At 56.6% G+C, this 23,906-nt stretch overlaps 1 protein-coding gene across 3 annotated transcripts in view; it reads right to left on the bottom strand.

The window, feature by feature from the left end:
* The window catches only part of TMPRSS6 (transmembrane serine protease 6), a 34,609-nt gene extending 20,167 nt beyond the window's left edge, over window positions 1-14,442 (bottom strand). For 2 of the 3 annotated variants that reach the window (XM_079773869.1, XM_079773867.1), the window contains exons 1-6: window positions 14,372-14,442; window positions 10,917-11,113; window positions 6,728-6,861; window positions 5,621-5,688; window positions 4,663-4,847; window positions 4,405-4,446 (exon numbers count right to left, since the gene is read on the bottom strand). In XM_079773869.1, the coding sequence (XP_079629995.1) occupies window positions 4,405-4,446; window positions 4,663-4,847; window positions 5,621-5,688; window positions 6,728-6,861; window positions 10,917-11,112 (625 nt within the window). In that variant the 5' untranslated portion in view covers window position 11,113; window positions 14,372-14,442. The remainder of the gene's footprint in view (window positions 1-4,404; window positions 4,447-4,662; window positions 4,848-5,620; window positions 5,689-6,727; window positions 6,862-10,916; window positions 11,114-14,371) is intronic. The other variant, XM_079773868.1, reaches the window with a different exon arrangement.
* Between the last annotated feature and the right edge of the window lie 9,464 nt (window positions 14,443-23,906).

Here is a 23,906-nt window from a genome sequence, read left to right as displayed (position 1 = left end):
CTGGATGGGGGTCAGCCCAGGGGTGCTGTGCCCCATCTTTCTGTTCCCTGTGCCTTTATCTCTGTCTCCTCACGCACGCGTTCATCCGTGGGCTCATTCATTCATTCGTTTAGCGCTCACTCAGCTCCCTCTCCGTGCTGGGTGAGTGCTGGGTGAAGGCCCGACTCTGCCTGGAGCACCAGGAACAACAGAAACAAAGACCAGCGGTGATAGCTGAGGAGGTGAGGGCTCCGGCCTGGCCTCTGAGGCAGGGCGTCCTGGGGGGGGGGGGGGGGGGTGTCACAGTGGGAGGCCCAGGCGGGCAGGGCAGAGTCAGGCTTGGATCACAGACTCTCCGGCCGCTGGGAGCCACGTGGAGGAGGCTGGAGACCAGCGAGGCGGCTGAATACGGAGAACCGGAGAACCGGGTGAGGGTTCCATTTCAGGGGGAGAGAAGGGAGTGTGTGCCAGCGGGCCTGGGCAGCCCTGGGTAGAGGAAGCGAGCACCCGCTACTGATAACGAAGAAGGAGAACGAGAGCCATTGCACGGGGCACGGGTTTGAGAGATGCTGGAACTGAGCTGAAGGCTGTGCACACACCACCTCACCGGAAGCCCCCACGAAATAGTTCCTGTCATTGTCCCCATTTCACAGAGCCGAACAGACGGACCTGGTCCGCCTGACCTCTGCCCAGTCTTCTCTAGGCCTTGCTTTTCTTCTCTGTGGAATGAGGACAATGACGTCATCTTGCAGGATGGTCACGAAGCTTAGGAATGATGCACGCTTGAGTGCTCAGCACAGTCCCTTGCACACAGTAGGTGCTCCATATATGTAGCGGCTGTTCTTTAGGTGGGTGTGGGGGAGAGGGCGAAGGTGAAGCTGGAGCGAAAGTCCTGAGACTTTTCACCCTTCAGCTGGCTCCACTTGAGGCTCAGACGGCCTAGTCTGTCTCATTGGCCTCCCTCCCTTCACACCTCCTCCAGCACATGGACACACCCACTGCCCCGCGGCCCCAGGCTGCGCCTCCTCTCTCACATTAATCCCTGAGTTTTGTCTGCGGTGCTAGGGCTTGCACAGAACCACCTACACCAAGCATGTCAAACTCGCGGCCCGCGGGCCGCATGCCTCGTTTATTTGGCCCGTGTTAGCCTTGAGTTTGACATGCTTGACCTACACCGTTCAGTCATTCATTGGGAACCTCCTCTGTGTTTGAGTGAGGCACCAGGGAGCAGCAGGGAGCAAACCAATCTCGTCCATGCAGCATACGCATCGTGTTTAACCCTCACCGCGAGCCTGTGAGGCAGGGAGGCTGCGTGACCTGCCAGGAAGCAGAAGGGATGTGGCTTGAGGCCCCGCTGCGGGAGGCAGCCTGGGGTGCAGGGAGTCCTCTCCGCGCCACAGCCCCAGCACCGCCTCTCCTAGGCGGGGTGACTCTGGGCCAGTCGCTAAGCCACTCTGAGTTCTGTCAACGGACACGGCATAGCCCCTGTCCCAGCTCCGTCTCTGAGTGGTTCTGACAGACAAGAAGGCAATGGCGGTGGCATGCTTTGCTTGGATATGCTGCCTGCTGCTCGGCTCCCAGCCCTGACCCCTGGCCATCCTGCCCGCCGTGGAGAGCTGACCTCCCTCCCTTCCTCCCACCCCAGAGAGACTTCTGCCATTTGCCAGGGAAGGGACAGAGCCTGCGATACCTGCCCCAGCCAGCAGCTGCGGGGGAGGTACCTGGCTGTTCCCAGGTGTTTGTCTTCCTTAAATCTTGCTCCAAGTTGGTGCTTTGCTTTTGCCATTTTTTTTTTTTTGAGGCTAATTACACGGAGAGGCAAGTGCTGGTCTCTGATGATAATCCAACACCCCGAGGGAGGGAGCCTGGGACCTCTGGTCGCTGGAAGAAAGCCCATGAGCCTGCCTTACACTCTCCTCACCCAGCCGTGCTCACACGGCTCCCTCTGCCCAGCTGCCTTTCCCCTTCTCAGCCTGACAGATTCCTACCGGGCCTGCCGCCCCCTCCTCCAGGAAGGCTTCCAGGACCCCTCCCTCCAGTCAGGAGCAGCTCCCCTCTCCTTCCAGAGGCATGTTTCCGTCCTCTGTTTGGATGGTGGCCCTATGCCCAGGGCAGAGCGATCCCCTCTGTCCACTGCCCGGGGCCTCTGCTCGGCCACTGGCACCTTCCGTGGTGTGACTGTCTGTGAGTCTGTCTCCCTCCTGGGGCTCTGAGCTCCTCCAAGGGCAGGGGTGAGGACATGGCCACCTGGGGTCCCCAGCTCAGGCGTGGGGCCTGGCATGGAAAAAGTGCTCAAAAAGCCTGTTTACAGGATTCCAATGGTCATCTCCATCCCATTAGACTGTGTTCCCCGAGGGCTGGGGCTCCAGGCATTCATGGAACCAAATAAGGGAAATTGCCAAGAAACTGCCAGAAACCTGGGGACACCTGGACCCCTGGCACGGGCAAGGGCAACAGGAAGGCCCATCCCAGACCAAGGGTCCAAGCTACGAAAGTCCCAATGCAGTGTAAGATACATGGATGGATGGATGGATGGATGGATGGATGGATAGAATAGACAGATCCTAGAAAATAGATAGATGATAGATAGATAGATAGATAGATAGATAGATGATAGATAGATGATAGATAGATAGATAGATAGATAGATAGATAGATAGATAGATAATAGATAGATAGAATAAAAGGATGATAGGTTACAGGTATATGATAGACCCGTGGTCGGCAAACTGCGGCTCGCAAGCCACATGCAGCTCTTTGGCCCCTTGAGTGTGGCTCTTCCACAAAATACCACGGCCTGGGCAAGTCTATTTTGAAGAAGTGGCGTTAGAAGAAGTTTAAGTTTAAAAAATTTGGCTCTCAAAAGAAATTTCAATCATTGTACTGTTGATATTTGGCTCTGTTAACTAATGAGTTTGCCAACCACTATGATAGACAAATGACAGATGATAGAGAGGTAGAGATAGGTGATAGACAGGAGATAGATAGATGATAGATAGATAGATAGATAGATAGATAGATAGATAGAATAAAAGGATGATAGCTAATAGGTTACAGATATATGATAGACAAATAACAGATGATAGAGAGGTAGAGATAGGTGATAGATAGATAGATAGATAGATAGATAGATAGATAGATAGATATAGATAGGATAGACAGATGATAGATAGATAGATAGATAGATAGATAGATAGATAGATAGATGATAGAATAAAAGGATGATAGCTAATAGGTTACAGATATATAATAGACAAATAACAGATGATAGAGAGGTAGACATAGGTGATAGACAGGTGATAGATAGATAGATAGATAGATAGATAGAAAGGATGATAGCTAATAGGTTACAGATATATGATAGACAAATAACAGATGATACAGAGGTAGAGATAGGTGATAGATAGATAGATAGATAGATAGATAGATAGATAGATATAGATAGGATAGACAGATGATAGATAATAGATAGATGATAGATAGATGATAGACAAGTAATAGATGATAGGTAGAGATATAGATGATCGATAATAGATAGATGATAAATGACAGACCCGCTAAGTGAATCTCTGACCTGTCTCACTTTATCTGTGGAGGAGAATCATGACTTGAACTCTCTGAAAGCTGTACTTTGGCCCCATTACCTCCATCCACCAAGCAAGTAAGCATTGACCAGCCAGACGGGGAGGGGAAGGTCAGCGAAGGTACAGGCAGGATTTAGACTCGCCTCCCACACGAGAGGGCAGGGAGGCCCTCAGCCCGGCTGGAGGCCTCAGCTCCGGGGAAACTCTGGGGAGAGCGGGAAGAACCCCAGCTTGTTGGGGCCGGGGCTCAGGACCGCGGGGCACAGCGCGCAGATGGAGCGCAGCCCCTCCAGGACCTGTGGGTCCCGTGGACCACGAGGTGGAGCGCGCCCCTGGCCTGGGCAGCTCGATGGCCCCGCCGCTGCTTGGGGCCTCTTGGACAAAGCGAGGTGAGGAGCAACAGGCGCAGGGAGCAGGGAGGGCGGGCGGAGGGAGGTCAGCGGCTGCTGAGGGGAAGGAAGGGAAGGTGGAGGGAGCATCCTTGAATGCGGCAGAAATGCCTCTAGGAGACCAAGTTTTAAGCCCAAGTGGCTGACACACCTTGAGTTGGCAAGATTATTTCCTACCATCAGTGCCAGCAGTGGCTTGTGGGCAAACGGAACTCAGTGACAGCCTCACACCCACACATATGCGCACTTGTGTACAACACACACACACGTGTTCACACATGCACAGCTCCTCCTCCCCTTCCCCACAGGCCCCATGACCCAGCCCGCCGGGGCATCCCTGGGTGACTCTAAGCCGGTCCCCCTGCACCCGCCATCGAAGCCACGCGGTCCCCTGACACTCGGCCAAGCCAAGAAAAACACCAGCTCAGAAGTGGAGAAGCGAAGTAGCATACCCAGCGTGGAATTCAGCATAATTATGTCTTTTACGCTGGCTTCTGTTAAAAGGAAATGAACACACACATAAATGAAGACAAATAATAAGTCAATGGAACGAAAATAAACACAGAAGAGACCCTCAGAGGCAGCCTGGCTGAGGTTTCCCTGCATGCCAACCCTCCCCCGGCCCCGGCCCAGCCCTGGCTCCTGGGGCCCTCGTGGGCAGCCTTCCCGGACCTCGTCGGACCGTCCTGCGTTCCCGCCCCAGTACTGACCCAGGATCACCAGGCCCTCGGGGTCCACCTCGTACTCTGCCCTGTAGGGGGCGGGGGCCGAGCCGTTGGCCGTGGACAGCAGCTCCTCCACCAGCAGCGCCTGCACCGTTTCGGGGCTCAGCATCGGCTGGCGGTGCTCAGGGATTTGGAGGATGAGCCAGAAGAAGCAGGTGAGAGGTCCCTCCCTAAGGCGGGCAGAAGTGAGGGCGCTGGGGCCGGGGCCTGCCGTCTTCCCTGGCCAGCCCCCTGCTCCGGAGGGGCAGCACCAGCTGGGGCTCCTGCGTGCTGGCGCTTCCCGCCCCCCAGACATTGCTCTCCACCGTCACAGCGCAGCCCCCTCCCCCCCCGCCCCCCCCCCCCGGGCACTGCCTCTGCAGCAGGTGCTCCCCTCAGCCCCATTCTGCAGGTGAGGAAACCGAGGCCACGGACCATGTCCAAGGTGGCGAACCAGACATGAGTGGACGAGCTGGGCCACCCCCACTGACGCCCCCCTGTGGCCTCACCCAATACGGCCAGGCCCTTGGTGAACACATCGGAGCCATTGTCTAGGCCAGGCGTCCTCAAACTACGGCCCGCGGGCCACATGCGGGTGTTTTTGCCATTTTGTTTTTTTACTTCAATATAAGATATGTGCAGTGTGCATAGGAATTTGTTCACAGTTTTTTTTAAACTATAGTCCGGCCCTCCAACCGTCTGAGGGACAGTGAACTGGCCCCCTGTTTAAAAAGTTTGAGGACCCCTGGTCTAGGTAATCCCTGCCCCACCTCTGTGCCCATTTTACAGATGCGGAAACCAAGGCAGTGAAGGAAGGTCACGCACAGGAAGCCACGTTGCCTCTCCATGCCTTGGTTTCCCCATTAAAAAAAAAAAAGAGGGCATGGCAACAGAAGCCAACTCCTCTCCGCTTCTTCGAGTTGGAGGTTCTAGCAGGGGCAGGTCGGGGGGGCCAGGCACTCACCCAAAGGAGTAGACGGAGCTGGAGTTGTAGTAAGCGCCCAGGCGGGTGCTGGTGATGAGGGCCTTGAGCTAAAGGGAGGGGAAACCATAGCCCCTGGTGAACCTCTGTAGAAGCCCCTCCAACCTCCAGGCAGCCCTGCTTGCCAGGGAGCCTGCAGGGCACAGTCTTGCCCTCGGTCACACAGCGGCCACACCCCTTCCACTTTCCCTCCCCCGACCCTCAGGCACTGCCCCGCCCCCTTCCACCAGCTCGGGCCTCCATCAGGCCACCCAAGGCCTCTGGCCCCCTCGTCAAATGCCACTCAACTCGGAGCAGCCACGTGGCTCCCGAGTCCTTGCCTCACCCGCCCCTCCCAGCAGCCACGGCGCCCGGCTGGCTGCTTTTCACGCCTGTTCCACGACAGGGCGGGCTGCAGGAAGGAACCCACAGCAACCCTGCGGACAGGCACTGTCTCATCACCCCTCACAGGGGGCAAAGAGAGCCTGGGGTGGTCCCCAGAAGCAGGTCGAGTCAGGGACATGAGGCAAGTGGTTTATGTGGGAGTGATTCTGGGGGACCCAGTGGGGGTGGGGAAGAGAGACTGGAAGTGTGTGTCTGTGTGGGGGGCAACCCACAGGGCTGGGAAGAAGCAGGGTAGAGCTGTGGGACACTGAGGCTCAGTCCGCGGGGAGCTCTGGGAGACAGAGGGCATCCCCACCAGGGCCAAGGTTGCTGGGGTGCTTGGCCACCCGCTCTGCTTCCCATGGCTGAGGGCTGCTCCTGGGAATAAGCTCCTCCACTCTCTGGCCCGCCTGTGGGGCAGGGTGCGGTCCTGCGGCCCGAGCAGAGGTACTGGCAGCGGGAGACCACCCAGTGCAGGAAGCCAGTGCCCCAGAGGGGAGGGCTGCAGGCGGGCCCTGACTTTCCGGAGGCCACGCTCCTTGTCAGTGGCACAGTCAGGATTTAATCCAAGTGCATTGGATGCCAGCGTCCACTGACTCTCCCACCACCCTATGCCGTCCCCTCCGTCATGCCTGGATCAGGCCTCTGCTCCCCGGATGGACCGACCTATGGGCTAGACGTGATCAGGCCCCCCTCCTCCCTCTGGCCCCCACGGTCCTTCCCTACCATCTCCTGGGCTTTGGCGGTTTCACTGCGGAAGGCACTGGACTCCCGGTGGGCAAGGTCCTGGGAGAAGTGGCGGTTGAGCACACGGAGGCTCCCTGAGTACACCTGGCTGACGGTCGCCTCTGCCTGGTACCCTGCCCAGGAGAAAGCAGAGGTTAATCACGGCGCCACAGGCAAGGCTCTGCCTCCCCCAGGCCTTCTCCTCCCCGGAACCTCAGCTCGGCCTCCAACATCTTGGACCTCGAAGGCCCCATCCTCATGCTCCTCTTTGCCATTGTCATCATCGCCATCCAACGTTTGTTTAGTGACAAGCTGGCCCCAAGGTGCCAGAGAGGAGAGACGTGGGTGGTGTCCCAAAAGCTGATGCAGTGAGGACATGGTGACATAAAGGCCAGTGAACCCCATGGGCCCAGGCCAAGTTCATGAGTTACAACCTCTATTCATCCTCCCACTCACCAGGTTGTCTAGGTTGGACCTACTATGTGGGGGACACTAGTAAACAAAGACAGATATGTCTCCCCATGAGGGTTCAGGGCCTTCGAGAAGAGGCACGAGGTGCTATTGAGGGGACATGACAAAGAAACCAGGCCTGGGTCAGTGTGACCCTCCAGCTGAGATGGGAGGACTGGAGTGTAAATGGGGAAGAGGAGAGAGAAGGAAGTAGAGTACGTGCAAAGGCCCTGGGGCAGAGGGATCAGGGGAAGAAGAGGGCTAAGACCTGTTTGGCTGGAACAGTCAGATTGGGGCAGCAAGAGGCTGTGACATCAGCGTGGCAGGATTTTGTCTTTACCCGATGAACAAGGGACGCCACGAAAGGTTTAAAATCAGGGATGACCCCATCAGATTCCCATTTTGCAAAGACTTTTTGGTTGACGTGAAGAGAACAGATCCAATGTCCTGGGGTTTATATCTCTATCTATTCATTTATTCATTCACTCAACTAATATTTGTGGAGAACCTACTATGTGCCAAGACTGGCCTGGAGCACCTGGGAAGAGACCAGTATAACAACAATAAAGAAAATAAACCCCTGTCCTAAAGAGCTTGTAGCCCAGTAACAAACAGCTATACAGCATGACAGACATGTAAGTGGAAACCAGGGCGGCAGGGGCAGTGGTGGGGGGGGGGGGGGCGAGGGGGGGAGGGGGGCTGCAACATGAGGCCTGAGAAGAAAGGATGGTGTCAGCCATGTGGATGTTAATCTGTAGAAAGAGCCTTCCAGGCACCTGGACCAGCAAGTGCAAAGGCCCTGAGGCAGGAGCTTATCTGTGTGTGTGAGTGAGCGTGAGGAGCTTGGAATGGCAGAGCGGGTGAAGGAAAAGCAGGAGGAGGTGAGGGGGGTGAGAATTTGGTTTTCCTGAGTGAGACAGGAGCCGTGGAGGATGAGCAGAGAACTTAGATGACTCGATTTGCTATTGTGTTGAGAACAGGCTCTGAGGGGGCAAGGGCTGAAGGAAGGGGTCCAGGTGCGAGAGACCCAGGTGACAGCCGTCTGGGCAAGAGGCGATGGAGCCTGGACCAGGCTGCGCGGCGGAGAGGGTGAGGTGGGTGGAGTCCAGCTGTATTTTGGAGCTAGAGATGACCAGGTAGGTATGCTGGCAAGTTGAGAAGGAGCATTGCTGGGGCCCGGCCACCGCGGGGGAGGGGAATAGGAGGCTTTAGAATAGGCAGGGATGGTGCACCGTGGGGACGGGCAGGAGGGCAGAGCACGTGGCTGTAGCTGGGAGGGCATCTAGGGGGCTTCTCTTCTGACTCCTTCCATTTTGTCATTGAAACAGGTAGCCACGTGGGCGGAGGTGCAGGAGGTTTGAGAAGAAAGCTTAAAACCATCACCCAGGGCAGCAGGAGAGGGAAGACCAGGGAGACACAGTTAGGCCGCATCAGGGCCCGGGCCCATCTGCCTTGGGAAGCCAGTCCCCGCCCTCTCCTCTCCTGGGCCACTTTCTGGGGTAGCATGCCACTCACTCGGGGCTTATCCTACTCCAGGGTCCTAGGACGTGGTCCCTCTCCCCTTCCAGACGGGCAGGACGCAGCTCTGACTCATCTCCCCACCTAGTGCCCAGTTCTTGGAGCACTGCTGGCCAGGGCGGGAGGAATGGCTCAAACTTCTCCTCAAGTGCCTCCCCGCCCTCCACCCCCATTCCCTTTGCTGAGCAGGAATTGGCTTCCCCCAGCTGAAACTTGGGGGGCACTCAGCCCCATGGAGCACACTCTCCGGGGGGTGATTTATTCCTGGAACGTAACTAGGAGAAATTAGACTCATCTGCAAAGAAAGACAATTGACAGGTGAGCTCCGGCCTGCACCCAATGCTCTGTGGTTTACCCTGAAGACCAATTATCCCACAGCCCGAGGAGGCTCGGCAGCCCGTGCTGGCCTCCTGCCCGTGGCGGCATGCACACAGCAGCACTCCCTGCTGGCACTGCTCGGTCCTGAGCAGAATTGCCACCACCCTGAGCCATGGCAGGCAGATTCACATCGGACCTGGGTTTCCTAACGGTGTCTGCCCCAAGGCTGGTTCCAGACTCCCACCACTTCCACCCCGTCTGGGGCTGGGCCCAGGCTGATCTCCCCATGACTGCTCCAAAGTGGGTCCTTGTTCCTTTCCTTTATTTTCTTGTTAATCCTCACCCGAGGATATTTTTCCATGGATCCTTATTTTCGTTGCTACTTCCCACAGGTTGAGAACCGCTAGCAGGGTCGCCTAAGACCGTCGGAAAACACAGATATTTACATTATGATTCATAACAGTAGCAAAATTACAGTTATGAAGTAGCAACGAAAATAATTTTATGGTTGGGGGTCACCACAACATGAGGAACTGTATTAAAGGCTCACGGCATTAGGTAGAGAACCATTAGTTTGAGAGAGAAGAGAGAGGGAAAGACAGAGAAACATGTCGATGTGAGTGAAACACATCGATTGGTTGCCTCCTGCACCTGCCCTGACCAGGGCCCAGGCCAGGAGGAGCCTGCAAGGGGTACGTGCCCTTGACCGGAATCGAACCCAGGGTCCTTTGGTCCGCAGGCTGACGCTCTATCTACTGAGCCAAACCGGCGAGGGCGGGTCCCTGTTCCTTTCAATGGGCCTGAAATTCCACCATGAGAGTTAGCCAGTAAGAGTACGATCTCACTTTCGCAGAGCGTTTAATGGGAAGTCTCTGATCATTTGTCCCTGCTAGGACCCCCAGCCCCTCAGCTTCCTCTGTCCTGGCACATGCCATGCTTTATGGTGAGGCAGCACTATCTTCAGAGCCTGGCACAGAGCTGGTGTATAGGAGGCGCTCAGAAATGAAAGAATGAATGAATGAATGAAGTCTTCTACAGTGTGCATGGAGCATTTTCACAGGTACCATCTAACTTGATTCATTCATTATTTTCCATAGCCACACCAAGAGTGGGAAGAATGAGGTACAGTCTTCATCAGTTTTAGAGAAAGACATAGTAGGTGCTCAAGAGTGTTTATTGAATGAATGCATGAATGAATGAATGAATGAAAAGGTGGACACATGGGCCAATTGCTTCCAGGGGACTGATTAAGGGCCTACCAGAGAGGGAGGCCAAAATTCAGAACCTTGGAGACGCTCTGAGCCACCTGCTCTGTGTGTTGAAATCCCCGTGTGCCCGAGCTGGGGTATGAAAGCCCTCTGTGTGTATACAGCCCCCTGCGTGCCCGAGTCCCGTGTCCTCCTCCTCTTCACCCCATTCATGACGGGCCCTAGAGACTTAGAGGTGACAGAGCTGGGGTCCCTACCCTAGAGGAACTCCCAGACAGGGCTCAAGTGAGCAGAGCATTAATTGGTGCCAGGAACCCTGGGCACCTCTTGGCCTTCTCCTGCAGAGCCAGCTGGCTCAGAGCCCCAGGGGCAACCCCAGAGGGCTGCAGGCAGGGGAGGCAATGTTTATACTCCTTTGGTTTGTTGGTTTGCAAGAACTAGGTGCTGGGAGAGCACTCCTTCCCTAGCTGTTGAGAACTGGGGGCGCTTGGCCTGAGTCCCAGGACCCAGAACATACTAGTAGGTGCAGCCACACTCCCATCCCCCAGGACAGGAAGGCAGACAGAGAGGAAGTGCTGGCCAGCGGTGAGTGCCTAGGTGTTGCTGACCTAGAATCCTGGTCTGTTCTGCTGTGCCCCCCACAACCACCCCCAAGTTCTTCCCAGGTGCCTCTCCAGGCAGGCCCGTGCCGTTACCTAGAAAATACCAGAGCAGGAACCCCCCTGAAGCCAGCGCGACCAGGGCCAGCCACAGAGGCGCCAGGCGGAGGTAGCCCCGGACTTTCCTCTTGGAGTTCTCAGAGGCCTTGAACATCCCCTCCGGCTCTGCCTCCTCGCCATCTCCTCCGTCGCCCTGCCCACCAGCCGCCTGGGGGGCCTCAGCCACGGGCATCCTGGCAGGGAAACAGACCGGGGTTGAAAACGTCCTGGCATTCGCAAGGGAGCCTTTGCTGGATGCCAAGGATGCACCGAAGGAAGGCAGCCAGCCCTCTGGAGTGGGAGGATCGTATCCCCAGGCGGTCAGCACTGAGGGTGGGCACGGAGCGGCTCACCCAGAGGGCGCGCGGCAGAGCTGGGCTGGTCTGGCTCTGGAACCCTCGCCTTCGCCCCGCATCAGCCTCTCTGTGGTCAGAGGACAGGTGGAGGTTCCAGTGCCTGAACCCAGCCCTCCAGAGCCTGTACCCACAGATACAGCTGAGTGACATGGGATACAAACATGGGGCACAAAAACTCACCCGCATACCTTCACCCAGGGGGATGCTTTTCATTCCTCCTGGTTTTCCACAACAGGGCTCCCCAAAATACCAATGCAGTCCTTCACCCAGCGCTCCCCCAGAAGCCCTAGGCCAGTGCTGTGCTGGGCCAGCGACCTACCCTTCAGAGTGCTGTTCCTTTTGCCTCCCCACCTGCCCAAAATTCTCTGAGGGGTGGAAGAAGGAGATGAAAACGAATATTCATTTAGTATCTACAAAAGACATTTCACAGGTATCACCTCATTTAATCCTCTGGTCACCCAGGGATGTGGGGACCGTTGTCCCCAGGCATTCTTCTTCCTCGGAGCCACTCTGTGTGGACACTTTACCTGGATTATTCCGCTTAAACTTGCAACCACCTTTCAAGGTTCTGCACCCATTGGACAGATGAGGAAACTGAGACCCAGAGTGTTTTAGCAATAACTCAGTCCAGGGTTTTCCTGGCCTGGCCTCATTTCTCCAATGTGATTTGAATATCTAGCACTCACTACTGACCCCATTTTACAGGTGAAAAAAACTGAAGCCCCGAGAGGCTAAGCCATTCGCCAAGGTCACATGGTGACACAGCGGGTAAGTGGGGGGCGCGTCCAGGTGTCTGACTCCCTGCTCCTACCACCACTGGTTGCTTCCTGTAAATGAGCTGTTAACACGTCATGATTCAGAGACTGAGCCACCCCATGTTTGCCGAGCACATCTGCTTGAGGCCAGGCTCTGTGCTGGACCCCGTTCTCATCCTCTTGTGCCTGACACCCCAGCAGGAGATGGACGACGGTGACAATTGGCAGCTGAGAGGATTAGCACGCCGCTCCCGTCTTTTCCTATTACACCATGGCTTCCCCATTGTTTCAAGGCCCGGTCCACCAGAAAAGCCTGTGGCTCTACCTTCCAAATGCTCCCAGAGCCCAACCTTATCTTGGTACCTCCACGGCTCCCACCGTCACCCAGTCAACATCACCTGGCACCTGGACTCCTGCAATCGCCAGTTGTCTGGCCACCCTCAGTAGCAAATTGCCACACAACCACCAGCGTGGCCTCTTCCCCGGGTGCCCTGCTCACAAGCCCCGTGTGGCTCCCGTCTACTGAGAACAGGGCCCAACGCCGCATCACCGCCACGGGGCCTATGTGCCTCGGCCCTTGCTCACCTTCCTGTTCTCCCCGCCCCCTGCTGCAGCCCCACCCAGCTCTTTGCCAGACCATCAACATGCCAAGCACACACCACCTCAGGGCCCGCTCCTTGACCTCCTCCAAGTCTTTGCTCCAATGTTACCTCATCGGTGAGGCCTTCCCGACCATGGCCCTCTCTCTGCGGTATCTTTCTTTGGACCTCAATTGCATGAGATGCTTTGTCTCCTCCCTGGCCGTGAGCTATAGGGAGCAGGGCTCTGTTCTGCTCGCCGCTGTGTGCCCTGCTCCAAGAGCAGAACTCAGCACTCCGTAATCATTGTTGAATGAATGAACGCTAAGATCCCACTTCCTTCCCACACAGCGCCAAGGTGCTGTGTGTACATGGGGCCGGGCCAACTTCTCCCGCCTCCCTTCTCCCCACTTCTTTTTCCTGTTGCACCTCAGTGACATTGGACTTCGCGGTTATCAATTCTAATAATAAATATGGTAGAAACCTTATGGGTCGAGGGCTCTCGCCAGCTCTGGGCGAAGAGCAGAGCGCAGATTGGTTCTTGGAACACTGAAAGCTTTCCCACACACCCTTCCTTCGGCAGGGCTGCCCACATCCTGGCCTGGCCAGCTCGTAGACGGCTCTCACACGGCTCTCACACCTCAGCTCAGTGCTCACCTCCTCCCGGAAGCTCTCCCAGAGTGCCCCAGGAGAGGCAGATGCCCCTCTGCAGTGCCCTGGGCCACCCCCATCCATGAATACTTCAGCTTGGGGGGCATTCTCTCTGTCGCACTGACAGTGAGCTCAGGAAGGAGGGACCAGGCGTACCCCAATTGCCACAGGGGCCTGAGGCTTCTCCCCGACCTGAGTACCTGGACCCCACCTTGGAACCTGCTCCTCTCCCTCCTGCCCTTCTGACCATCGGAGGGTCCTCAGTCTGCCCACTGGATTCTGAGCTCCCGGGGGCCCGGCTGCACCTCCTCCTGCATGCCAGCCCCGTACCAGGCAGCACCGCAAGCCACAGTCCCCCTCAGCCGCCAGCAGCCAGGGACGCTTGCCTTGCTGTTTCTATTTAATGGATGGGGAAACTGAGGCATAGAGCGATGAAATTGCTCCCTCAAGGTCACGTAGCCAGGGCAGAGCAGAGCAGGGCAGAGCTGGAATTCTCATCTACGACCTTCCAGGGAGGCCCTTGGGCCTAGAGCAGCTCCCTGCTCTGAGCTGCTGTGCCCGCGTGTCCCCAAATGTGGGGGTGTGGGTGAAGGTCCCTTCCACACACACAAACAGCTTACACACAGATGTACACAGATGTACACAGATGGAAACACACAGAGGCACACACACACTCCTTACTGTGACACAGATTCATAGATGCACACATCCAGTTCATAAACACTTGTACACACACACACACACACACACACACACACACACACACACACACGGCCAGCTCCATTCAATGCTGAGCCTGGGCGCTAAGGTCCCTGTTTAGTGGTGTGGGGCTCTGGGCCTGCCTTCCACACCGTACAGCCAGGTGGGGTACCTGGGTATGGAGAAGGCAGCATGTCCAGCCCTGCAGACTAAAGATGGGGTGCTCAGCTGGCAAATCAGGCCTCCCCCCTGCCTTGTCCCTGTCCCAGAATCCAGCAGCCCCGCCTAAACCCAGGCCTCCCAGCACCTGGAACCGGCAGCTCCTCCACTGGCCCGTGCTGTCCACACGCCTGGCCTCGCTCCGCCTGGTCCTGCCCCAGCCCCAGCTCGTGGACCCCTCGCCGTCTGCTCACCTGGTCAGTCCCTGGCCGAGGAGGCCCTGCAGACCTGGCCTCAGAGCAGGGCAGACGGCTCCAATTCCAGGAAGCCAGGCCCGGCTCTCAGAGTGGACACTGTCCCCGGGTCACGCATAGATCTGGTCCCCTATCCTGGAGGCCCCCGCTTACCTTTGGGATTGGCAAGTGGGTGCCGGGCCTGCACGCAGACCTCACAGCCTCTGTTTGTCCAGGCCAAGGCCTCCCCACCCCCACCTGGCCAGCTAGCGCTGGATCAATGGCCCGGAGCCATGGCCGGGGCGTCTGGCCCTTGTCCTCTGTGGCCTGTGGCCCCAGGCGCCATGGGCCTCCTGCTAGGTTCAGGACAGCACTGTGACTGTGCTCAGGTAAACAGTCCAGAGGCAGGAGACAGGCAGTGCCCGCCCCGGCCCGCCCCGCCCCGCCCATGGGCACCCTGGAGGCTGGCGGGCAGGTGCAGGAGACCTGAGCTGTCTCCCGAGGCTTGTTGCCTGGTGACATTCCTGCCTGGTTACAGTCCCTGGTCCCCTAGAGCAGGAGGGGGTGGCAAGGACGGGGGGCTATGCCGAGGGGCCTGTGTGGTGCACTCGGGGGCTCCCACGGGTCTCCATACCTGGACAGGTGAGACCAGAAAAGCCAGTGGCCCGAGAGAGAGAGAAAAGGAGGCGGGGCCCACGTGTTCCCGGGACAGGAGAGGAGAGAGTGGAGTGCAGGGTGGGGTTTAGTGCCTTTTCTGCTCAGTGAGAAACTGTTTGAATTTCTACCTCGTTCTATAGAGCTGTGCTGCCCGTTTGGGTGGCCACTGGCCCCCTGCGGCTCTCAAGCACCTGGGATGGGCCAGGCTGACCTGAGACGGAGACGCACACCAGGCTCGAAGAGGTGGTTCGAACGCAGAACGTAAAATACCTCAGAAAGGAGCTTTTGACATTGGTTACATGTTGAAATGGTCACATACTGACAATGCTGGGTTAAATAAAATACACTGAGTGGCCAGATTATTATGATCTCTGAACGCATAATAATCTGGCCACTCAGTGTATATCCTATATAATAAAAGGCTAATATGCAAATTGTCCCCTCGACCAGGAGTTCGACCAGCAGGCAGGCCAGCGAACCGCCCATATCCCCTCCCCTTGACCAGGCTGGCCTGACCCGGACCCCACCCATGCACGAATTCATGCACCTGGCCTCTAAAACACACACACACACACACACACACACACACACACACACACACACACACTAAGTGGCCAGATTATTATGCGTTCAGAGATCATAATAATCTGGCCACTCAGTGTATGTTATTAAACTTCATTTCACCTGCTTGGTTTCCTATTCTTTAGTGTGACTACTAGAACATGGAAATCCCAAGTGTGGCAACAAATAGAACATTGAAATTCACAAGCATGAATTGCAGCATCAGTGAGCAAAGCTGCGGAAGACGGTGGGTCTGACCCTGCGTGCTCCAAGCACAGGACAATCGCCAGGGTTTTCTGGGTGTGGACAGGCTGATCGGTGTTTTTCCCAAAGAGGAAGTTGCACGCCTGAGACCCCGTGTGCCGTGACACGTGGGTCCCAGTGTGTGTGTGTGTGGGGGGGTGAGGTGTGCATGTACCCAGTGTGTCTGCCTAGTCGGTATGTGCAAGGAGTTTTGGGTGAGGGTAAGGAAGGCTGCCTGTGCAACACCTACTGTGTGGTGCCTCACACGCGTCCCCACCCAGGTGCATGCTCCTGCGTGTGCTCTGTAAGGAGCCTGCTGTGTGCAAATGTCAGGGGCATGTGGGGTCCACACGTGTCCCGGGGTGTGTCCGTCAGGGGTGAGAGTCGTGCACAGAGGGGTCTGGGCATAAGCTCTGTGGAGCTGGATGGTCTGAAAAGCAGGCCTTGCACAATCAGCGTCCTCTGTACTTGTCGCCTACCCAGCCATCGATCCATGGGCCACAGCGTGGGGGAGGGGCTGCCCTGGGAAGCATGAGCAAGGGGCCACCTCCCAAGGGGTCAGAGAGCCATGGGCAGGGGGGTGCCTGCCACTGAGAGGGGGCTTCTGTGTGCCTGGGTGCTCCTATCGCCGCAGCAGAGGGACATATTCCCACACAGACACAGGAGGCCCACACTGTCCTCTGGGAACCTGCCTTTCACACCAACGCTGCCCCCCTCCCCCCCATCTCCAGAAAAGGCCCTGGAGGCTCAGCCAGGGAGGCTTGGAGGCCAGCCGCTGCGTGCCCACCACACGGTGACAGGATCCAGCCCGCGGTTGGAGAGTGAGAGGAGGTGGTCAGAATCCCAGCCCCTCCACCTGTTGGTGACCTGGCAAGACCTCCCCAGGCGGCCATCTCGTCACCTGTGGATGGGGGTGTTGGGCTGTTGAAGGCAGAAAGATGGAACTGGCTCTACATTCATTCCAGGTGCTCTGCCCAGTACACGGAGGCCTTGCGAAAGGTCGGCTGCCCTTCTTTCTTTCTTTCTTTCTTTCTTTCTTTCTTTCTTTCTTTCTTTCTTTCTTTCTTTCTTTCTTTCTTTAGCTCTGGGGGAGTCGGGGTGGGGCGGCAGCGGTGACCCTCACACTCACAGCCTTATGATGACGGTCATCCCAGTCCTGGCTGACGCTGTGAGGACCACGGACTATGGGCCAGGTGCCGCGTCCAGCGCCCCGTGGGTTATTTCACTCACTGCCCACAACAACCTTTCGTCAATGCCATGTTTAGCCCCAGTGTGCAGACACCACGGCCCTGGAGAAATCTGAACGCACAACTCCTAGTTTCTTAATTACACAAACCTGCCAAGTGCCTGCAAGGCGTGGGGCCTGTGCTGGGCCCTGGGGACAGGGACATGAGGGAGACACGTCTGACGCTGCCAGCAGAGCGGGGCGTTGTACAAAGCCCTTGGTTTGGAAGGAAAGCAGTTGGCCATCCAGCATCCCCTTCCCAAGACATTCTGGAGACAAGCTGACACTCAGAGGGAGGCGGGACCCCAGCCCCGTGCCTCCCATCGGGACGGGGACCGCCTGCCTCCCTGGAGGCACAGAAAAATGCTTGTGATGTGTTGAACTGTGTCCCCCAAATTCATATGTGGAAGTCCTAATCCCCAGTCCCTTTGGATGTGACCTTATTTGGAAACGGGGTTGTGCAACTGGAGTAGGATGGGCCCCTGACCCAGTGACGGGTGTCCTTATAAAAAAGGAAAATGTGGACACGGACGTACACCCAGGGAGAAGGCCATGTGATCAGGGTGATGTTTCTACCAGCCAAGGACCGCCAAAGACGGCCAGCAAACCACCAGGAAGTAGGAAAGAGGCGGGGAATAGACTCTCCCTCACGGCCCTCAGAAAGAACCGTCCCTGCCGGCACCTTGACCTTGGACTTCTCTAGACTGTGAGACAACACACTTCGGTTGTTGAAGCCACTCCGTTTGTGGTACTTTTTATGCAGCCCCAGCAAACTAACACAATGCTGAGTGAACCCTCAGTAAATGCCATGTCCAGGCCCTGCACACAGTAGGTGCTCACAGCTGTCCACCAGAGGCTAACGCGCCAGGACAGCCGAGTTTTCATCGCCTTCAGGCAGCGCCAGGTCTAAGCGGTTTCCCCCGTTGTCTCTCCCTCCCCAGCCCTAGACTGTGAGCCCGTGAAGACAAAGTCCCGCCTGTCTTGTCCCTGCTGGATCCCGGCCTAGAACAGTACCTGGCACAAAGGACAAGCAAACACTGGTTGATTGAACAAATAACAGTCACTGTCAACTCCTTCGGTGGTAACACAGGACGGCTTCGAGCTCTGGGCCCACGCCGGCCTCTTCACGGGGCGGCCTCAAGCCCAGGCTTGGAGTTACATGCCCCCCCTCAGCCGCAGAGGAGACCGAGGTTCTGAGAGGGGAGGTGGGCCTGCCCCAGGTCCCACCGCCCACGGCAGGCGGAAGGACCTGCATTCTGTTCTCTTTGCTGGGAGGTGTATCCGTTTTCTGGGCTGCGGTAACGAATTGACACCGACGGGGCGGCTTCCGACAGTGGATCCTCTCTCAGTTCTCGAGGCCAAAACCCGCTGTGGGCGGGTCCATTCTCGGCTCTAGGAAGGATCCCGCCTCACCTCCGCCTAGCTCTGGTTGCTGCCGGGATCCCTGGTTTGTAGAAACCTCACTGTGACCTCTGCCTCTGTCGTCCCCGTGTGTCTGTGTGTCTGGGCCCAATTTCCCTCTTCTTCGAAGGACACCAATCCTATTGGATTTAGGTCCCACCCTCTCCCATAGGACCGTGCCTTAACTTGCTTACATCTGCAAAGAACCTATGTCCAAATACGGTCAGAGTCACAGGTTCCCGTTTTGGGGGACCCTGTTCAATCCAGTAGAGGGAGTGATGGCACTATTTGGGGAGATCAGGGTGGGAGACCACGGGAGAGCTGCCCTCCTAGCCAGCCTGTCCTGTGGGTCAGCCAAGCCTCAGCTCAAGGAGGCCATTGTTGAGGGTGAGGGGTCGAGACTCCAGCCCACCCCAGAGAAGGTTCCCTGCTGGCCCAGCCTCCCTCTGAAGCCCTCAGGGGAAGTACAGGGCTGGCAGGAGCAGGAGCTGTGGGGAGGCGGAGGGGCAGCTCCGTGCAAGTCCTAACCCCTGCTCCTCGCACCCCAGGGGACATCGTCCAGGCAGGTGGGGTCTGGGAGGACTGAGCTCCTCGCGGGCCGAGGCAGCGCATTGGTTTCCTGGGACGGTCCTTACAAAGTGCCGCCCGCAGGGTGGCTCAAAGGACAGAACTGTACTGTCTCCCGGCCCTGGAGGCTGGAAGTCCAAGGTCAAGGTGTGAGCAGGACTCACTCAGCATTGCCAGTAGCCAGCTGCTCCCGCCCCTCTCGCCCTGCCTACAATGGCATGAACGGTGCTCTCTCTGAAGGGCCAGGGAAGGGTCCGCCTGCCCCTCCTAGCTGTGGTGTCGCTGTTGCTGGCAATCCTAGCTGTGGTGTCGCTGTTGCTGGCAATCCTTGGCGTTCCGTGGGCTGCGGCAGCTTAACTTCAATCCATCTCTGCTGTCACATGGCGGCCCTGTGTGTCTTTCCCTGTGTCTCTCCTCTTCTTACAAAGACCCTGGTCATAGGTCCTATGGGATTGTGACCTCATCTTATTTACACCCACAAAGACCCCTATTTCCATATAAGGCCACATCCCTAGGTGTGTGTGTGGGGGGGTGGGGGGAGTTAGGACTTGACCATGTCTTTGGGGGAACACAATTCATCCCATTACAGGTGGGGCTAGAGGGACAGGAGCAGGCTGGCTATTGACAGTGCCTTGGGCTGTTCTTCCAAAGGGCAGGTCACCCCAGGTCCACAAGTCACACCTCCTGGAATCCCCTCATCAGAGAGCCATCCCTCTGGGCGTCCACATACCCTAGGTCAGTGGTCGGCAAACTCATTATTCAACAGAGCCAAATATCAACAGTACAACGATTGAAATTTCTTTTGAGAGCCAAATTTTTTAAACTTAAACTTCTTCTAACGCCACTTCTTCAAAATAGACTCACCCAGGCCATGGTATTTTGTGGAAGAACCACACTCAAGGGGCCAAAGAGCCACATGTGGCTCGAGAGCCGCAGTTTGCCGACCACGGCCCTAGGGAGAGTCACGCCTTAAACTATGACCCCTGAGACTTACCCAGGCGCTTGGGGAAGGCAGACAGTGAGGAGCAAGAGGGTGGAAAGGGAAGGGGTGGGGGGAGGGCAATAGAACCCACACCTGCCATGGTTCCAGGTCAGCCCCGCCTGAACAGCGTCACCACGACAGCGGAGGACGTCCCAGAGGCAGCCAGCCAGCCAGCCAGCCGCCTCCACAGCCCAGCCCTGGACTTCCCCTGGCCACAGCCCTGTCCCTGCCATCGCACCTCTTTCAAGTACTTTACATACACTCGCATCTTTAATCCTCACCTCCATCCTGGTGCTTCCCCGCTTACAGCTGAGAAAACTGAGGCAAAGGGAAGGTTAGGCACTCGCCCAAGGTCACAGCTGGGGGTCAGCAGAACCAGGATGGAATCCAGGTCCAGAGCCAGCACACCAGCCGCCCCAAGGAGACCACGGGGGCCTCCGTTCTGCCCACCACTGGCTCCCTAGCACCCAGCACCGTGACCCGCACCGAACAGTCCCGCAGTAAATGCATGTTGAGTGAATGCAGGAGCCATCCTCAAGCAACTATATCCCAAACCCGCTGAGCTGTGCAGGGCCCTCTGGCTACAGAGTCCCATACAGCGTCCCACGCTCCTCCCAAGGTGAGGCGCCTTCTCCAGAGCCTTCCCAAGCCGGGCATTCCCATAAAGGCTCAGGTCCATTTTCCTCCAAGAGGCAGGGTGTGACTCAGTTTTCCTGGCTGCGTCCTCCACGGTCAGTCCCTCCCCCACGGAGCTGGGGACTCTGCAGACAGGCAAGTCGTCAGACCCCGTGAGGCCACCTCCACAGAGGAATGGAAGACCAGGTCCCGCCAGCTCCCCCTCCCCTCTGCATCCTGGCTTCCTGGAATTGCACACTGGGTACCCCCCTGTCCCTCCCCCCACTCAGCACTTCCTGCCCTGCTTTCCCACAGCCCTGAGCACCGCCCCCTCCCCGGCGCTGTGATGGGAGCCTGCGTGTGTCATACCTGTGGTGATGGAAAATGTCTCTGAGCAAGCCAGCAAGGGGATGCCCCAGGCTGTCTCAGGGCCAGGCTGCGGCTACTGGTGCTGAGCTCAAGTGTAATCAACAACCCGCCCCTCGTCCCCAGTGTCAGTGGCCATAAGATAGTAGGATGTAGGGTGAGAGCTCAGGGTTCCAGTCCTCCCCTCTGGCCCCTAGACTCACTGTGTGGCCTGGGACACGGCGCCATCCCCTCGGGCCGCCTGTCTTCATCGGGGATGCAGGACTCAGAATCTCCGTCATTCTTGTCTTGCTAGGGCGCCGGGAGGTTTTATGAACTTGCCGTGTGAGTGCTGAAGACTGCCCGGGTTCAAATCCTTGCGCTACTGTGTTCTAGCTGTGTTGCCTTACACGGGCCATCAACCACTCTGTGCCTTAGCCTTCTCATGTGTATAATGGAGTAAGAATGGTTTCTCTCTCCTCCTCTCTGACATCATTGTTAAGTGATTAGAAACAATGCGTGGACCAGAGCCTGATGCTCACTGAGTGCTCATCTGCAAGTATAATCCCCCCTCTTCCAAGGACCATCCGAAACCCACTATTTCCAAAACTAGCTGCACTCTGGCCGGCCCTCTGACGAAAGCCCCGATCAGCATTCCACCTCCTTCTCCAAGTCAGAGGGCTCCTCCAGCGTCTCCTCACGCCTGGTCTTTCTGAATAAAGGCTGCTGCTCCTGGGTCTGATTGACCTTCTGCTGTGACGGTTATTACCACTCCGATAGCCCCAGGATCGAGCACCAGGTCTGGCCCGCAGCACAACAGATGGTTTTAAGGGAGGGAGTTCGGAAGGTGACAGTAGGAGGCAGTAATCAACCTTACTTGGGACGCATCAGAGGGCCGCCCGGAAGCGGAGATGCTGGAGTGGGGCCCCGAGGGATGTGTAGGAGTTCGGGAGTAGATTGTTTGGGTGTGAAGATTACTTCAAATCCAAGGACCAACAGATGCCAAAGTAAATGAGTCCATTGTGGCCCTGGCCCTCACCCCTCGCCTTCCACTCTTGAAGTGAAATACATGTAGTCCCGGCCACAAGCCACATTCCATGTGGCACCTGAAACCACAGAATACCAGGGCTAAGAGAGCACTTAGAAACCACCAATTTAAGAGAGAGAGAGAGAGAGAGAGAGAGAGAGAGAGAGAGAAAAGAAAGAAGAAAGAAAGAAAGAAAAGAAAGAAAAAACAATAAAAGAAATGAAAAAAAAACAATGAAAGAAAAGAAAGAAAAAACAATGAAAGAAATCATCCAAATAACTACCCCATTCACAGATGAGGAGACTGAGGCATGAGAGCAGATGCGACCCATCAAGTCATGGACTAAGACCGTGGTCGGCAAACTGCGGCTCGCAAGCCACATGCAGCTCTTTGGCCCCTTGAGTGTGGCTCTTCCACAAAATACAGCGGCCTGGGCGAGTCTATTTTGAAGAAGTGGTGTTAGAAGAAGTTTAAGTTTAAGAAATTTGGCTCTCAAAATAAATTTCAATCATACTGTTGATATTTGGCTCTGTTGACTAATGAGTTTGCCGACCTCGGGACTAAGACATTGAGGAGCTCAACCCTTGTCCTGAAGATATCGGGGAGTCAATAGGGGCTTACGCAGGTGTGGCATGGCCGGATGCAAGCCAGAGCAAGACCACCTTGGGAGGGCTCAGAGGTGGAGGGTTAGAGGGTCAGGTGACTGAGGAGGAGGCCGAGCAGGGATCCGAACGAGAGGGGATGCTGCCAGGTCACAGGTGAGGATGGTTTCAGCCACCGTCACAATCGTGGCATGTGTGGAACGTGGGCTGTTTTTTGAGTGTGTTTTTTTAATTGGTTGCCAGTAAGATTAGAATGGAATTTTGCTTGTTATGTTTTGTATTGCTTTGCTCTTTTTCATGAATGTAACTGTTTCCCATGCAGCCTTGTAGATGCAAAGGACCAAGAGTTCTGGCGCCCCACGTACCTGAGTTTGCATCTGGGCTGCACCAGCTGCACTTCTTAACCTCCCCGGGCCTCAGTTTCCCATCTGCAAGCGGTGGAACCGACACCGGCCTCCCAGCGTCCCTCCCAGGTGATGGGAGATGTGCTTGGGAAGTGCCTGGCACCGTGCCTGAAACATAAATATTAGTTTCCCATTCCTTTCTAAAGTGCTCCTTGACTGTCGTTGGAGTTACCTGGAATGTCAGTAATCAGAGGACGGCGGGAGGTTTGTCCTCCTAGTCACGGTCTGTTTCCACAGTTTTCTTGGTAACTGTGGGCCCTGGAAGTTGCTTGGAGTGGGAGCTGGGAGGTGTGGTGGAGGTGGCAGGGGTGGGGGAACAAATTCAGCTCGAGAAATAGGAGACCCGAGAGGCTGAAAGGCCCTCCCACCTCTCCTCCCTTTCCTCTTATCCCTCAATCTGCCCTTGCTGCCTCCTGCTTTCCGCTCTGCACCTGACGGATCCCAGATCCCGGGCCTTCGGCTGCCTGGTCCCCAGCTGGTGCCGCTTCTCTGCCCTGCAATCCGACCCGGGCCGGCCTGTCTCTCCTTCATTCTGCACACCCCTGCCAGTTGCTCCGTCCTTGTTCCAGCTCCCGAGGCCGCACTCCAATCCACTCCGGACCATCAGACCATCTCCACCTGCTGTACGGTGGCCCCTCTCTCCGCTCGGATCTCTCCTTGGAAACAGCGGGGACAGCTGGGTTCCCTGCGCCCACCTGCTCACAGGACCCTCTCAGCTTTCCGGCTGCTGTCATCTCAGCCTGTCCTCCTGCCTGGGAAATCCGAGTCTGGAAAAACAAGAGCTTCTGTTGTGGAAGGAGCCTGAGGGATTACCTACCTGGTCAGAGATGTCACCAGGTGCCCGCTGTGATCAATCGGGAACTGCTTACAGAAGCTAAAGGGGCACTGAGGCTCCGGAGGACGAGGATCTATTAGCAAGGTCTGCCG

The sequence above is a fragment of the Cnephaeus nilssonii genome, assembly GCF_951640355.1.
Source record: "Cnephaeus nilssonii genome assembly, chromosome: 6".
In the NCBI taxonomy this organism is placed as follows: Eukaryota; Metazoa; Chordata; class Mammalia; order Chiroptera; family Vespertilionidae; genus Cnephaeus; species Cnephaeus nilssonii.
The sequence above is the reverse complement of the archived record's forward strand: the minus strand, read 5'-3'. Positions and strand labels throughout refer to the sequence as shown.